The sequence below is a fragment of the Cylas formicarius genome, unplaced genomic scaffold (genome assembly GCF_029955315.1).
Source record: "Cylas formicarius isolate icCylForm1 unplaced genomic scaffold, icCylForm1.1 PGA_scaffold_5__7_contigs__length_24384050, whole genome shotgun sequence".
NCBI classification, from domain to species: domain Eukaryota; kingdom Metazoa; phylum Arthropoda; class Insecta; order Coleoptera; family Brentidae; genus Cylas; species Cylas formicarius.
The window spans coordinates 8,706,378-8,721,944 of NW_026844341.1; the positions used below are offsets into that span (position 1 = coordinate 8,706,378).

Below are 15,567 nucleotides of genomic sequence, written 5' to 3' on the forward strand. Positions count from 1 at the left end.
ATCTGCCAGAGAATTAATAAAAGTACGAAGAAACGAAGAAAGGTTTCATTCATGGAAACGCGGCGATAATGTCTTGACTTGCCATCTATGTGACAAAACTTAAACTATCGAAGCGAAATCAATTAACACGTCAGATTCATAGTGGATTGCATCTGTGTCGGAATAAAATGTCGCCGGGTCTGGGCAATGTGTTATTTCTGGTGGCGCCATCTATTCAAAGACGGACCAACTTTTGGCGTAAAAGAGTTAATACGTTTCTCGTCGGAACGCGTGGCACCACTGGAAATTTTGAAATTTAAAATGTAAAACTGACTTATGAACAAATAGATAGAAAACCTCTTAATATGTGTAAAAATTCTTTGCCAAGCATACTTTTAGGGTAACCCCATTGTATTTTGATTATTTTTAATTACGGCAGTCGTATTTATTAAAATTAATTCAAGTTTTGATATGTGGCTGGTCTGACTAATTTACAAAGAGAAAAATTAACCCACTAATTAATTTATCAATTAAAAAATAAAGGAAAGGAACAAAATAAAATGCTGCACGTTATCTTGCAAAGGACAAAAAAAATTATAACATCGTCGGGGTTAGGAAAAAGTAAAAAAAGGAACGGAAATTTCAAAAAGAATTTCTGTAGGTAACTGACGGGATCCCAAAGAAGCGATAAATCCAACGCTGCTTTAACCTAAATCATATATTTATATATAAATATACAATAGTATTAGTACATATATATTCTTCTTAAGTGCACAAATGTATATGTATAAAATAACATAACGACCTCTTAAATAATTTTAAAAATCTTTTTTTCATTTTCGCCTTTGCCGTGCACAGGGCATTTTGAAAATAAATATTTTTCTCTATATCCGAGTGTTCAAAGGCATATCGATTAAACATAATATACGGAAAAAGTTTTTCTAGAAACGTTCCTCCTCGATCCCTACGACTTCTTTTGTTACTCTATTTTATTATTTACAACAAACTTTATTACGTGCCGTAGAAATTTCAAAATACCCCGTCGTATAAAAAAAACTAATCGTAAAACGCCACATTAACAACGGAAACTCCTCGCTAACATTTACTAGGGCAACTTTCTAAGTTATTCTTTTTTTGTTTTGTATGTACATAAAATATTTCCGTTTAAAAGAATACACGAAAATCGTTTAGACGCGCCGAAAAAATTAAATCGAAAACGAAAACCTAATAATGGTCTCGTATAACTAAACATTTTTGTACACCACTAACGTTCTTTTGGTAAATTCTCGAAATTCTTAGTTTGGGCTTATATGTACAGATAAACCGGCGTTTCTTTTATTTTGCGACAATCTGTATTATACAGATCCTTTAAACCGACTTCAATTTTTCCGGGCAGTGTATATAAAAATTCACCTATATTTTCGCTGGCCAAATACATGGTGGTATATCAGTTTAAAGTGTAAAGTGTCTCTCATTATAAAATTAAAAAAATTAAATAAAATCACCAGGTTTTTTAAGAAGAAAAAATTACTCTTATTTCATATTGCAAAATAATTGATATATTACTTAAAAAAAAAACACAATATCATTTTTATTACAACCAGATATTAGCTTACATGGTGTTTCAAAATTCAGTACAAGGATTTTAAGGGCCACATATCAGAAACGAATTTTTTTTTTGTCCCATTCGTTAGTTTGGTATCTACCTTCGTCTCCAAGCTAAAAATTAAAAACTATTGCCGCTAACTTTTCTAGACGTTCCGATTTTTTTTTTAAATTAATTACTCAAAAATCTTTTGGCTAATTTTGACAAAACCAGCGGTGTCCCAGAGAGTGCTCCAATTGATATTTATAGGTAAAATAATGGCACGCCACTGATTCTTTGAGGTTTTAATATTTTTTTAGATTAAGGAATCAGAAAAGAAACTTTTTTGTTTATTTAGTTATAGCTTCGACTCTAAGAAAAAAAAATTGTTGCCGTAATTTTATTTTTATTTAGCGTTAATCGAAACCCAATTATTCATTCCAGCAGTGTCTCAGACGGTGCTGACGTTTATGGGTAAAATAACAAAACGCCACTGATTCCTTGAGGGTTGATTTTTTTTCCTGTCGTTTTTTTTCGTATCTAGCTTCGTTTCCAATTTTCAAAACACCTTTTTTGCATTTACCCGGTCGGCTGTGAAGTGCCAAGTGCTCAAAACCTTCGCACCGAATCTTGAAACGTCCTGTATAGAGGCATGTTATGAAGTTTTTTTAGCGTATTTTGCGGCCAAATCTCTCGCATCGATCGCAACGCTCTCCCTGCCCTCTATCGATATCACCGATATTCGCGATTTTGCAATATAACGCGTTTTTTTCTGTATATCACCATGTGTAGCTTCGATAGTGACAAAAAAACCTGCAAATGACCGATGAAACAAAACAACACGATATAGAGATTAAACCGTCTTGTGGTGAAAGCGCCCCCTACAAGAAGTTGCGTGCCGGACGGGACTAAATTTAGCGAACTGACCAAAACTAAACAATTTACTTCGCTTTCGCTCCCATCCGAAGCGAAACGTCCTCGAAAGTCATAGTAACAAGAATATTTTATCTAGAACTCGCGGCACCCACCAGACAAGAAAAGCAACTAGTGTTACGAGCGAAATAAACGACGTCTTATCACAAGGGTGGGCGAATATTCAAGGAGATTCTAGAAATCGACCGATTTTTTTTTAATTTCCGATGTATTCCTTTTTTGTCATTATTACTGTTTAGTATTACTTAGTAAGACAGGTACTGTATACTAATCCCCCCAAGTTGCGAAACGCGCTTTGAGATAACGTTTCTTATCAAAATTAACAAAATTCGGTTTTCAAAAATTTGAGTTTTTTTTTATCACCTAAGCTGCTGTAGATTTTTAAAAGTTACTATTTTTTAAATCTAACTTTGTAAACGATTTTTTGGCAAAAGTTGCCCCCCCCCCCCAACCATAACGGCGCTGTTTAATTTTTCTTTAGAAATAATTCAAAAAATATTTAAAAAAAAACTTTTACATTGGAAACAACGCATTTTTGGGACATTTATCGGAACTTTTTTCATAAAATTTAAATCTTTTTTATTTAATACCATGTGCTCGATCTCTGCGAATATTTTGTTAAATAAATGTACATATTTAATGAGCTATATCGAAGGAAAATGCGCTGAAAAACGTTGACAAAGATAGAAAAAAACAAAACGAATCAAACGCGTCAAATACAAACTAAGTTCGTTATAGACCGGTAAAACTTAAAATCAGCTGTTAAGAGTCGGCCATTTTGAATTTTCCAGGTAGACACGATTTCTGTTGGATTTAACTTTTAAAGCTCGGGGAGGGGGCATTTTTTTAAGGGCGGCGTCAAGTTTGTGCCACTGTAAAAACTCAAAACGTACAATTAAAAAAATATTTGCATAAACCAGGTTTAAAGATCCACTCCTTGGAACGTACTGGGAGGAGTTATTCTTTCGGCGACGTGGACGCCGATTTCTCCCCGCCCTCCGATTCGCTGGCCTCAGTCTTTTTCTCGTTTAGACTGTCCCTTAGTTCGGCGACCGCCGCCCCTGTATAAAGCCTCTTCACGCCCCTAGGGAGCGCCCTGCATGACTGCAGGTTGATCGAGTTCAAGCTGGGACACTTGGTCAGGACGGCTTTCACCGGTTCCAGACTCACCGACGACCCGCACAAGTTCAGTATCCTACAAGAGAGAAAGAACAATAACAGGAATAGGAAGCGCCGTAGTAACCATGAAATTAATTTAAAACAATTACAAATTTGGGCAACTGACGAGACTAGGAAACGCCATGGGTTAGATTCACATGACGTCAGTGCTCGTAAGTTCCGAATTTTGTCTAGAACTGAGTTCGAAACAGTGGTGTTCTGTCACTTTTGCACTTTTGTGGAAGCGTTTCTGTGGCATATTTTTTAATCTCCATCTATCTGCTTTTTTGAAAATGTATTAATGCGTTTCGTGACGTGAGTGCTCGAATTCATTTACGGACTCAAAAGATCCGTCCAAAACTGAATTCAAAGCAGTGGTGTTTTGTCACTTTCTCACATCAACATCTAGGTGCTTTTTTGAAAATGCATTAATGCGTTCCGCGATGATCAGTTCACAGCAAGAAAGAAAAGGGATTTTACATGTAAAGGGATATTCCACAAAATAATAACTTTCCAGAATGCAGGATAATGTATCAAACAAAATGCACTATTGAAATTAAATTTAAACTACATCTCATTTTATTTATTTATTTGATTGTTTTTTGCGAATTTACGAGAGTATAATTTTTTTTTATACCAAATATTCGTTTCAAATTATAAATTCATTAAGTAATTAAGTATTTTTGAGAAATAATCTTAATTTAATAATTTAATTTTATGTCAAAGCTTTCTTGTTAATTTTTTTATGACGATAGGCAGATAATTTATAAGTAAAAACGATATACATACAAATATATGATACAATAACGTCCACAAAATGTTACCTTATCCAATAGTATTTTTTTTTTTTTAAACGCAAGTGGCAGAATTTGTTTTTAACATTTCTCAACATCATTTAAGTTTCTCCTAATGGAGGCCACACTGTAGAAAAACGCTAACATAATAATTTGACGATTAGTCGAGAGTTTAAAATACACTTGTGTTTAGTTTTAATTAAAACTAATTTGTCGTTTTGTTTTTTAAACACTATTGATTTTCATTTTAAATAGTGCCCCTATTTTAATAAGTATCTACATAAAAATATACCCAATAAAGTATCGACAAATTTGAATAAAACTATAGATAAGTTCGTGGAATAGTGAGAAGAGTGAAAATAATAAATATAAACAAATCTCTTGGAAATACAGCTGATTTTTGTCGTATGGTGTGGCTAATACTAAACTTGTTTTAATGCAATCAAGCTCGGATTGATTGAATAAATAAAATAATTTAGCTTGCGGTTATTAAGTAATATGGAAGGAAAATGTGGGTAAAAATTTGCCTGTTGAAAAATAATAATTAGGATCAAAAGTTTTATTTGCGCATGAAGCTCGCATCGACAAATATATAAAATCCTTGTCATTTTCTTCTTGGCCTCACAAGCACATTCTCCACAAAAGCTTAAGGAGAAAGGGAACTTAGATTCGACTGGATCTATAAGTGTAGAATTTCAGTGAAAATCTGATAGCTCTTAATCTAATCAAAACTGGAATTACGAAACAAGTTCAATAAAGTCTGGCACATATAGCTCACAAATGTAGGTGAAATTCTTAACCTAATTTTTCAAAGAAACTTCCACAGGCTACTGTAATACTTTTTATAAAACTTCTAGATTCTTCCTGCGTCGGTTTTTGTTAAGTCGAACTAGCTGACGTTTCGTTAATCATCCTGTTGGTTTCTTCGTAGGTTGACTGCCACTGGCTCGCATTTTTCTCTGTACCTGCTTTTATATTGTTTCAGGGGGCGGAGCTAAATGAAGGGCATAAACACTCAAGTGACTGATTCCCATATTAATGACACGTAAAGAGCTGATTCGCGGTTGAGATTAGACTCTCGGATTTTTTGTTGGTAGAAAAATTGATTACATGCAAGAATTTGTTTTTCGAATTTTATTCAATGAAACTAAAATTAAAAAATTAATGCATGTAATCAATTATTTTACCAACGAAAAATTCGAGAATCTATAGAAATCTATAAGCAATCTAACAATCTTAACAGCGACTCGGGTCTTTACCTATCACCAATATGGGAATCAGTCATCCGAAACAGTGTTTATGCCCTTCATTTAGCTCCGCCCCTCTGAAACAATATATAAGCAGGTACAGCCAATTTAAGTCAAGCTCTGAAGAAGCCAACAGGATGAATGGCGAAACGTTAGCTAATTAGACTCAACAAAAACCGACGCAGGAGTCCAGAAGTTTTACAAAAAAAAAATCTTAACCGATTTTATTTTTTAATTGAAGTTTCCGTCGTTTTTTATTTTGGCTGTTCTCTGGAACGGACCTTTGGGGAGTTTTCGAAGCCGGAAAATATTCGAATGGTTGAAACTGCGGGCTTGAAATTTTCCTCCGTTCTAACACCGTACGAACCGCGACGACCAGCAAAATATCAGAATCGGCGGAAAATTTGTCGGCTATTAAGAAGGAAAAGCAAGTACGGAGACAAAGGAAGTGCGCGAAATTTCGAGATATTGAGTGGAAATTGAGCAGGAGTTTAAGATTCCATTCCCGGAAAGTTATGGGAAAAACTGAAATTTGCCATTTTTTCGGACAAAATATCACAATTATTTTTATTATTTGAATGAGGCAGTGCAATAATAAGAACTATTTAATAGTATAGTGAAATTGAATTGTAAATCGCGAATTCCAAATAATTGCTGCATATTTCCGAAAGTATTTGTAAATATCTATTTAATATTACAGCCTGTTTGATGTGGGAGCTCTAACAGCGACATATTTTTTCAAATTTAAATATACATTTAATAAATATTGTCGTCCTAAAACTGTTTTTATACGTACGTACAATGGTTTAATAAAACATTTTACATTAGTAAGGATATTTTTGAAATCCTGTATAGGTAATTAAACCTTATTTGGTCTGAATATCCTCTCTGCACATATCAAAGTTTTTTTTTGTATTTTTGAAATTATTTACTCAATAATCTAACAACATTCAACCACTATTATATACCTTAATTTAGATTCAGGTCCCTTTTCGGCCAAAGCGAATACAGCGGCGTCCAGTGACGCCGTCGCCGTCGACCAAGCGAGATCAACCTCGAGGAGACTGTGACTCCACTTTTGGACGATCAGTTCAAGACCTGAATTTTGCAGCCTCGTTATGTAGCAAGCTGCAAAAAACACGCGCGATATATAAAATTTCGGTCGACGCGGAAACTAGGATTACCGCTCAAGAACAAATGCTCCAGGTCCCACGCGGGCACCCGGACCAGCCCGGAGTCGGTCAGCTTGCTGCACCCTCTGACGTCCAGCAAGCGAAGTTTCGTGCTCGATTTTAACAGCCTCTCTATTCCGTCGTCGTCCATCGACCTATTTTTCAGGACCGTTCAAGACATTTAGCATTTTTTAAAATCATAAGTTACAAAATTTGTTTGACCTAGACCCCTAAGTTTAAGCATATAGTGCAATATTACAGTATCTAATAAACCTAAACACCTAAATTTGAAAACCCTGTATGTTTCAAACTCGAAATTAATTAATTTATCAATTTTTCAAGATGGTTCGAGGAATTTAGAGTTTTCTTTAAAATATAAAGTACAATATTACAGTATCTAATAATCCTAGACACCTAGGTTAAAAAAACTGCACGTCTCAAACTCAAAATTAATTAATTTTTCAATTTTTCAAGACTGTTCGAAGATTTTCAGCGTTTTCTTTAAAGCATATACTGAAATGGTTCAGATCTAATAAACCTAAACACCTAAATTTGAAAAACTTGTATGTTTCAAACTCGAAATTAATTAATTAATGACTTTTGCATGAGCGTTCGAAGAATTTAGCGTTTTCTTTAAAACATAAAGTACAATATTACCTTATCTAATAAACCTAGACACCTAGGTTAAAAAAATCTGCACGTCTTAAACTCAAAATTAATTAATTTATGAATTTTTCAAGACCGTTCGAAGATTTCAGCGTTTTCTTTAAAAGATAAAGTACAATTAATAAACCTAAACACCTAAGTTTGAAAAACCTGTACGTTTCAAACTTGAAACTAGTCAATTTATCAATTTTTCATGATCGTTCGAAGAATTTAACGTTTCCTTAGGAGCATAAAACACAATATTACAGTATCTAATAAACCTAGAGGCTTAGGTTTAAAAAACCCGTACGTGTCAAACTAAAAATCAATTCAACAATTCAATCTTATAATACATCTTTCCAACATCATTAATTGATCTATTTTTGAAGAGCGTTTAAAGCATTTGGCATTTTTTCTCAACATAAGTTGCAATATTACATTATCTGTCTGACCTAGACATCTAGATTTAAAAAAAACCTATACCAAAAAATAACAAATCAATACTAATGAGCAAGTAAAAAAAAATCGATTCTGCCGTCATTCGTTGACCTATATTTGAAGACCATTTAAAGCGGTTAGCATTTTTTCAAAATATAAATTACAATATTATATTATCTGTTTGACTTAGAGCATGTCAAACTTAAAATAAATTAATTTATCAAATTATCAATTTTCCAAGAATTCCAAGAATTTAGCGGCTTTTTCGAAGCATCAAGTACAATATTACAGTATCTTATTAACCTAGAGACCTAGATTTCAAAAAAACCTCTACGTGTCAAACCCAAAATTGGTGTATTTACCAAATTATCAATTAATAACGATTCAATCTTATTGTACGGCCAAAAAATATATTCCGACATCATTCATTTACCTTTTTGTTAAAGGAATTTAACGTTTAATACATTATTTGTTTGACCTAGATACAGTTGCTAAAGGAAAGCCCGTTTTTGAAACTTTTCAGCCATAAAGTGTTGAATATTATAACCTAGAAATCGGGATTTTACACAATTAGAGCTTTAATTAAAAAAACATACATTTTGTTTAACAAGCATCTATTGATCAACGTGTTAGATACTCCTCGAAAGTCTATGCGAATAATTAGAGAGTGGTTTCATTTTTTTAAAATTTAGTTTAGAAAAAATGCCTGTATATTTTTATTTTATTAAAAGCTTTTTTTTTATTAAACTTTTTTACTTTAGTAGCAGCCAAACCTATAATTCAATCGTGCATCTTTCCTAAGTTTTAAATCAGGGTAATAAATAAATAAAATAATTAATAACATTTAGAATTCGCTTACCTCGAAGTTGTCGTTTGGTCCTCTTCTAGACCGGCCAGCGAAAGCTCCTCCAGCATGGGAAAACCGGGAGAAGCGACCTACATAATAAACACCAAAACCTCCATTTTTACATGAACAAGCCACATTTTACTACCGACTGTTAGCCTTGTTTTTCCAACGCACCTCGTAGTAAAATCAAAAATTATACCCGGTCACTTTTAATGTAACTAAAATTTTTAAAAACAAGTTTTTATTTTAAAATCTTGTCAACTTTTTGCAAAAAGTTAAAAAGTCTATCTGTGTCGACATCTCGGGGGGTGTTTAGAAATATTTGTTTAAGTTTGGGATGGATATCGTTACAGTTTTGTTTTCTGAATTTAGTTTTTTTCAGGAAATAGTTATATTATCAGAAAATATATTGGCAATTTGGCTCGCACGTCACGATAGTCGAGTTACGAGGCAATATTTAACTCCAACCAATCGCTTTCTAACCCGTATAACGCACACCCTGTATGATAAACGAAAATGGTACATGCAAAAATTCTACCTCTCGAGGCGACCTAAGAGGCCGCTCAAGTCAAACAGCGTCGTTCGCAACGGGCATCGGGCAGTTACGGGCAATCTTCACTCCGAAAAATAACAGTTTTCAGATTATCGCCCACAACTGCGACACCCTATATATGTTTCAGTAAACTACATTTTTAGTTTATCGTGCCAAATATCACGCGTCTTCCGGTTCAAGAATTTTTCCGACTGCACGTATTGGTTTCGAGAAAATCAATTTTTTTCGATAGGTTCCGTCTGCGGTCGGAACTCTTAACTTCCCGTCGAATTTCAACTCGATGGCTCGAAATTTCGGGCACTTACTTTCAATGGTAGCGATTTTCCGCGACTTTCCCGACTAATAGTCAACAAAATGGCCGTGGACGTCTGATCGGCTAGATATTTTGCGAGCCGCCGCGCATCCCCTAGCATTAGCACAGAGGAGAATTTAAAACCCGTAGTTTCGATCGTTGGAATGTTACCAGGCCACGAAAACTTCCCCGTGATCCGTTACAGAGAACAGAAGTGGTGAACAGAGAACAGACACAAAATGCATGTCGGCCGTACCTGTTCGGGCAGACTGGCCGGAGCGAGCCACACCTGGCTGTTGGTGATGCGCAGCACCCTTAACTTCGGACAGCCGGTTTGTAGCTTTTCGACGTGCAGCAGGGCGGTGTTGTGGGCGAAGGTTTTTATATTCGAGATATCGAGTAGCTGAAGGTTCGGACAATGGGCCTGAAAGAATACGACATATAAAAGAAAATACCGACAAAAATCGGAAACGCTAACCGATATGCCGGAAATGATCTGCATGAATCCGGCGATCTTGTTGTGGGCCAGAACCAAATGGGTGAGACGGGCGTTCATGGTCTGACTGAGGGTGACCAGGGGCTGCGCGTTGATGGCCGACGTCGAGTGGATCGAGGACAAATCCAACCTTTCCAGGGTCCTGCACTCGGTCGTCAAATATTTCAGGTTGTCCGCATTCAAACCCTTCCACCCGCTCAGATTGAGGCCCCGCAGTCGTGGACAGTGCTCGCACATCGCCTCCAAAACGGACTGAATGTCCCTCACCTTCCATTCACCTACCGACCAAATGCTGACGGGGAAAACCCCCAACGAATTGCCAAGCTTACCCATATTCAGATCACGACACTCCGTCAACCTATTCAAAATCAGCCAATGCAACCTCAAATCCGTCCGGTTTTTCTCCTTGACGTAGTTGAGGTCGGCTTTCTTCCACAACGATGGAGTTAAAGATATGTCCCGCCATAATCTACACACCTTACATATACTGCAATTCAAAAGAATTGAAATGAAGACGGAATTCAATCACTTCTTCAGTAAACAAAACGGCTTTGATGCTCTTTCGTCTCCAGGATTGTATTAATTGTAATAATTGCGAACTGTGTTTTATTAAATATTATTCTTTGTTTGACTTTGTATAAGTAATTTTGGATTTCTTTAATTACCGATTTATATTTCTTCAAAAGTCCAGAAAATGTAGTCTGCTTTTACATATTACATTTGAACTACTCCATATGCCTGACATACTTAAATATTTGTCACATCACACCAATTTATAATGACGTCTTAGAGGTTACTTAGAATGTATATTCGTTGATTATAACAAATTATTGGTTGATAATTGTAATTTTGATTAAAGGGTTTTGTTGCTGAATATTGCCTGATTTTATTCCCTCATTCTTAATATCTGTGATCCTTACTGGGCTCAAATTTTCTTGTGTCAGCTGCGATTGTTCATTACGTTGACCCGTTTTTGCTGCATTTTTGAAAACTTCGAAAAGTTTAACATAACCTTAAATAAAGGTATGCAAAAAATGAATAATAGGTGTATGGCATTATAAAAGAGTTAGCTGGAGGTATAGGAGTGGAATATGGAGGCATGGGAGGGGTATAGGAGAGTTATAGTGCAATAAATATGGGAGTACGTATTAGGCATACAGAGTAGTTCAAATGCACCGATCTGACTCACCTGCAATACATATTATAATATTTAACATCTCTTTGCTAATGCGCTAAATTGCTCAAGCCAACAGTTTATTTGAAAATATATTGTTCCTACCTTACGGTAGGGCCTTGATAAGTGTAGTTAAGTTAAGCTGTAATGTTCATATTATTATAAGGAGGCGCATGTACCTGCATGTATGTGTATAGGTACATCATTCTTGTTACTTAATTTACTTACGAACCCTGTGTCGAATGACACAGCATCAAATACTACACCCATTGGGTTGTTTCATTCTCTTGTCCCAGCTGTTGCCTTTATTATCCTTTGAATTTTGATTTTCTATCGGTCGATTTTCATCAATGTTTCATAAGGAATAAAGCATTTTTTAATTTGAAAATTCGAATCAGGTTAGTTTTTTTTTTTTAAATAAAATTGCTTTAATAAATAGAGTTGGACACCCTTGTTACATATCATATCATAATTAAATGATTTTCACATAAAAAAAGGGTTAGACTTACAACCCAAGAAGGCCTTACCTAACTAGCATCAGCAAAATATGGAGGCATAGGAGAGCTACATTAAGGTGTATAATGGGAGTATATGTCCTCTTGCAACATGATAAAAAGAGTCCATACCTAACTAGCACTGGGAGAGAGCCTTCTTGAGCGCAAACCTCTTCAAATATCCTCAGGAGGATATCAACGGGCATCTTGTCCGGATCGCCCCAACCGCTCTGCTCCAATGGTTCGACGTCTTGCGTGCTCGTGACGTCGTTGTCGTGGGCCCCACTGGGGCGACTGCGTTTTGGCTTCTTCTCGTAATCCGAATTGTCGGTGTCCGAGTGCACCTTGTGTTTTTTTCGGCGACCCGATTTCTTTTTGGTCGGAGTTAGCTGAAGAAGTACAGCCTGGCTTTAACACATTTTTTTACACAAATCCACCTTACCTGTTGTACTGTAGTGCTGAAGTTACTTTTTTTAATCCTTATTTTAATGGTGTTTTTATCCCCGCTAATCTGACTATGGTACATGGCTACGTGGGCCTTGCGAGGTCTGCCCCTCCCCGGGCCGCTAGAGAGTTTCTTCTTCTTGCCAGTTTTTTTAATGATTCCATTGCTGTGGTCAAAATTGGCAAAGCTGTCGCTATTGACCGACGATTTGTCTAAATCGTCCTCTTCCGAAGGTTTAAGAATTTCCAAAGAGTGAGGCTCCTGACTCGACTCGGTGTTACTGCTGTTTTCGTTTGTATTGTTTGTATCTAAGTGTGCGAATAGAAAAAGCTTTATTTAAAAAACGTCCTTGTACTCTTCAACAGATACCAAAATTATACAGCATTATATTCCAATCGTTTAAATAAAACTGTTTGGTAGTTTATTAATGTTACTGTTTATTATACAAATGGGGTATATATTTACTGGAATTGAGACCAAATTTCCAGCAAGTATGTTTTCCAGCAGGAAATGTTCTTTATCTTTCATCGATAGCCGGATAGTTTTGGAGGTGGTAGCGTTGAAAAGTTTGAATATCATTTTTCCTCAAACCTGACCCAACCAAAAAATTCTATTCTAAATACTAAATACTAAATAATAAAGCAACGTTTGAAATATTTAAGCAAGTCAATTAAATTGTTTAATTTATGTTTCACGAAAATAATTGCCAATGTGAATTGTTCTTTGTAATGTCGCAATATGCAGTACTTTTACTTTTTCAAATTTTTAATAGTGTCCCCAGTTAAAATTCAAGAATTTAGGAGCAAAACACTTTAAACTATAAGTAAATTTCATTACATACAATAACATGGATTTTGCAGGATTGAAACGCATTATGGGTTGAATAATTACCTATATGTTCTTTTATATAAACTATTAGTGTTTTTTTTATGTGAGATCTACATATTAATCCTCCTATTATACTTAGTACTCTTCTATATAATTTCGGTGTTAGTAGTTCAAACGTTCCCATTGTTATGTTATACTTACATTTCTCCGATCTAAGGAAATGTTCCACCAATTATAGTAGTAAAAGACATTATGTGTTGAATAATTACCTATATATTCTTTTATATAAATCAGGCAATCCAATATATATGTCTACTTCCAATTTATTAAATTATTTCTTTTCGTCAAATCTACATGTTAACTTTTCTATTATTTTCATTCTCTTCTCTGAAATGCACGGATTGTAATTTCAGTGTTCGTAGTTCAAATTTCGCTATTACATACTGACTCAAACATGGAAAAATTTATATTGATGATGTTTTCTGGACTTTCAATAAGAAATTTTGCCTCTGAACACTTTTCGAGAGATCAAATAAAACTTTGGGATCAAAGTAACCTCCCAAAAACCTTATAAGCCCAATATTGTTTTTATTGTGTTTTTTTTTATCTATCTATGATGTGTCAAGTTGCAACAAACCCTTCACCCAAGTATAATAAGGCCTCGTCCATTTCGGTATCAAAAGCTTCAATATCTTTATTAATATGCACTTTTGTGGTATGATCGCAAAGAGATATTTTTAATTTTTATTTGCCTTGTCAAGTACAGTAAATGCGAGAGCTTTGACCACTGCGGTACTCCATGATTGGTCGTCCCACCATCAAACAGCGAACATAATGTACAATTTTTCCATGAAATTCTAGCTTTTTTGACAGGATCTCACGCAATATGCAGTTAATGGCTTTGGTAAGGTCGCAGCAAGTCATCCCTGCGAACTGACCCTCCTAAAGACCCTAGGCCACACCCTCCATAAGACTGCAGAGAGCTTTAACAGCAAAATTCTCTAAAGCATATTCAGCTACCTAGTTTGTGATATGGAAATACACTTTGGCGTTTTAGAACGCTAAAATCCCTACTTATAGGGTTCGGTTGAGCTCCAAACAAGACTTATCCTAAGGATAGCCAAAACTCACCTGGCTGATTCAAAGAGCTCACGTCCCCATCTTTACTAAACTCCTCACCGTGTTCGCCAACCAAAGTCCTGTTTGAATCACTAGTACACTCACTCTCGCCAAAATCATCATCTTTCAGCTCACTACAACCGGAGGCCGAAGTAACATCGGCCAACTCATTATCACATACATTGTTGTTGGGGAGATACGCCCCGTAGTCTCTAACTTCACCATTCAACAAACAGTCCTTGAGATCCAGCTCTTGGGACTTAAGGTTCGTCTTAACTATGTTGGAGCTCGTACCTGTGTCCGTTATTTGGGGAACGAGGTTGTAGCAATCCGCAGCTTCGGACATTGTGCCGAGTCGCGATCTTTACATTTCCTGCAATTCGATCACGTCGGGAGGAACATTTTTCCAATGTGAAAATCACCTGCAACCAAAATACGGAAGTATTTAACCTAAAAATCCGAAAACCGTTCGCATTCTTCGACCCTAATCGATTAATTTTGCAAAAGGAATATTGCCTCCTCCTAACAGTAATTTAAAAAAACGAACGGAGCGAAATTTAATACCCGAATAGGTAAGTTTAAGGTCGTAACGTTTGACGTTAAGTTTGAATTCCGCGCTATCGAGATCTAGACCAGTCGTAAACAATCAAAATTGACAGGAGGGAAAAGAAAAACGTTTTTCCGCGATTTTTCCCGTTTTCGGACAGATTCGCTGGCGAGAAGGACGTTCCCGAACATTAAAAAAATAAACCGCCGCTTCGATACGCTCATTTTTCCGTCCCGACTCGTCTTTTATCCAGAAAAATCGTTATCAAACAAAAAGATTTCCATTCCCGTCCGACTTAAACGGTCGTTTTCTCCACTTACCCTCGACCTGTTTGGCTCCCAAACGAGATTTCCACCGAAATCACATCACGGATAATGTTTATCAACTGTCCTTTTCGGAAAATTTTGATCTTCGAGCAAATAAAGTTGTTGACCTTGTTATACGGCAGCAAAAGCTTATTTTTTTATTTTGATGAGTCGATAGGGGCGACCTCTCGAACCGCGGCTGCGCCATCTACGGGATCGGCACGCGAACTGCAAATCAGAAACCTGCTCGGAGTAGGACACTTAATTTCGCTATTATTTTTAAAAACATATGTATAGCAGGTTGTTTAAAATGCCACTTAAATGCTCAATATCTTATTTTGCCCTATGGTCATTCGGGTGGACATTTATCTTTTAATGAATTAGGTTATTGTAGCGAAAACAAATCGCTAATCTAAAACAATACATATTTTTCCATAACCCAAACGTCAACATTATGTCGACCTCATTTTGCAGAACGTTTTAGACCAAACTGAAATGGAAGCAATACCCATATTT

The 15,567-nt window shown here is 35.8% G+C and overlaps 1 protein-coding gene across 1 annotated transcript; it reads right to left on the bottom strand.

Annotated features, from left to right (window-relative positions):
* Positions 1–684: 684 nt before the first annotated feature.
* On the bottom strand, positions 685–15,272 carry LOC132702183 (F-box/LRR-repeat protein 6). Its single transcript, XM_060670668.1, has 11 exons — positions 15,067–15,272; positions 14,212–14,621; positions 12,250–12,560; positions 11,940–12,196; positions 10,469–10,626; positions 10,122–10,417; positions 9,900–10,067; positions 8,811–8,887; positions 6,881–7,023; positions 6,665–6,824; positions 685–3,692 (listed from the first exon to the last, which is right to left on the bottom strand). The coding sequence occupies exons 2-11, from the start codon at positions 14,543–14,545 to the stop codon at positions 3,455–3,457; spliced, it is 2,142 nt and encodes a 713-aa protein (XP_060526651.1). The 5' UTR covers positions 14,546–14,621; positions 15,067–15,272; the 3' UTR covers positions 685–3,454.
* Positions 15,273–15,567: the final 295 nt, after the last annotated feature.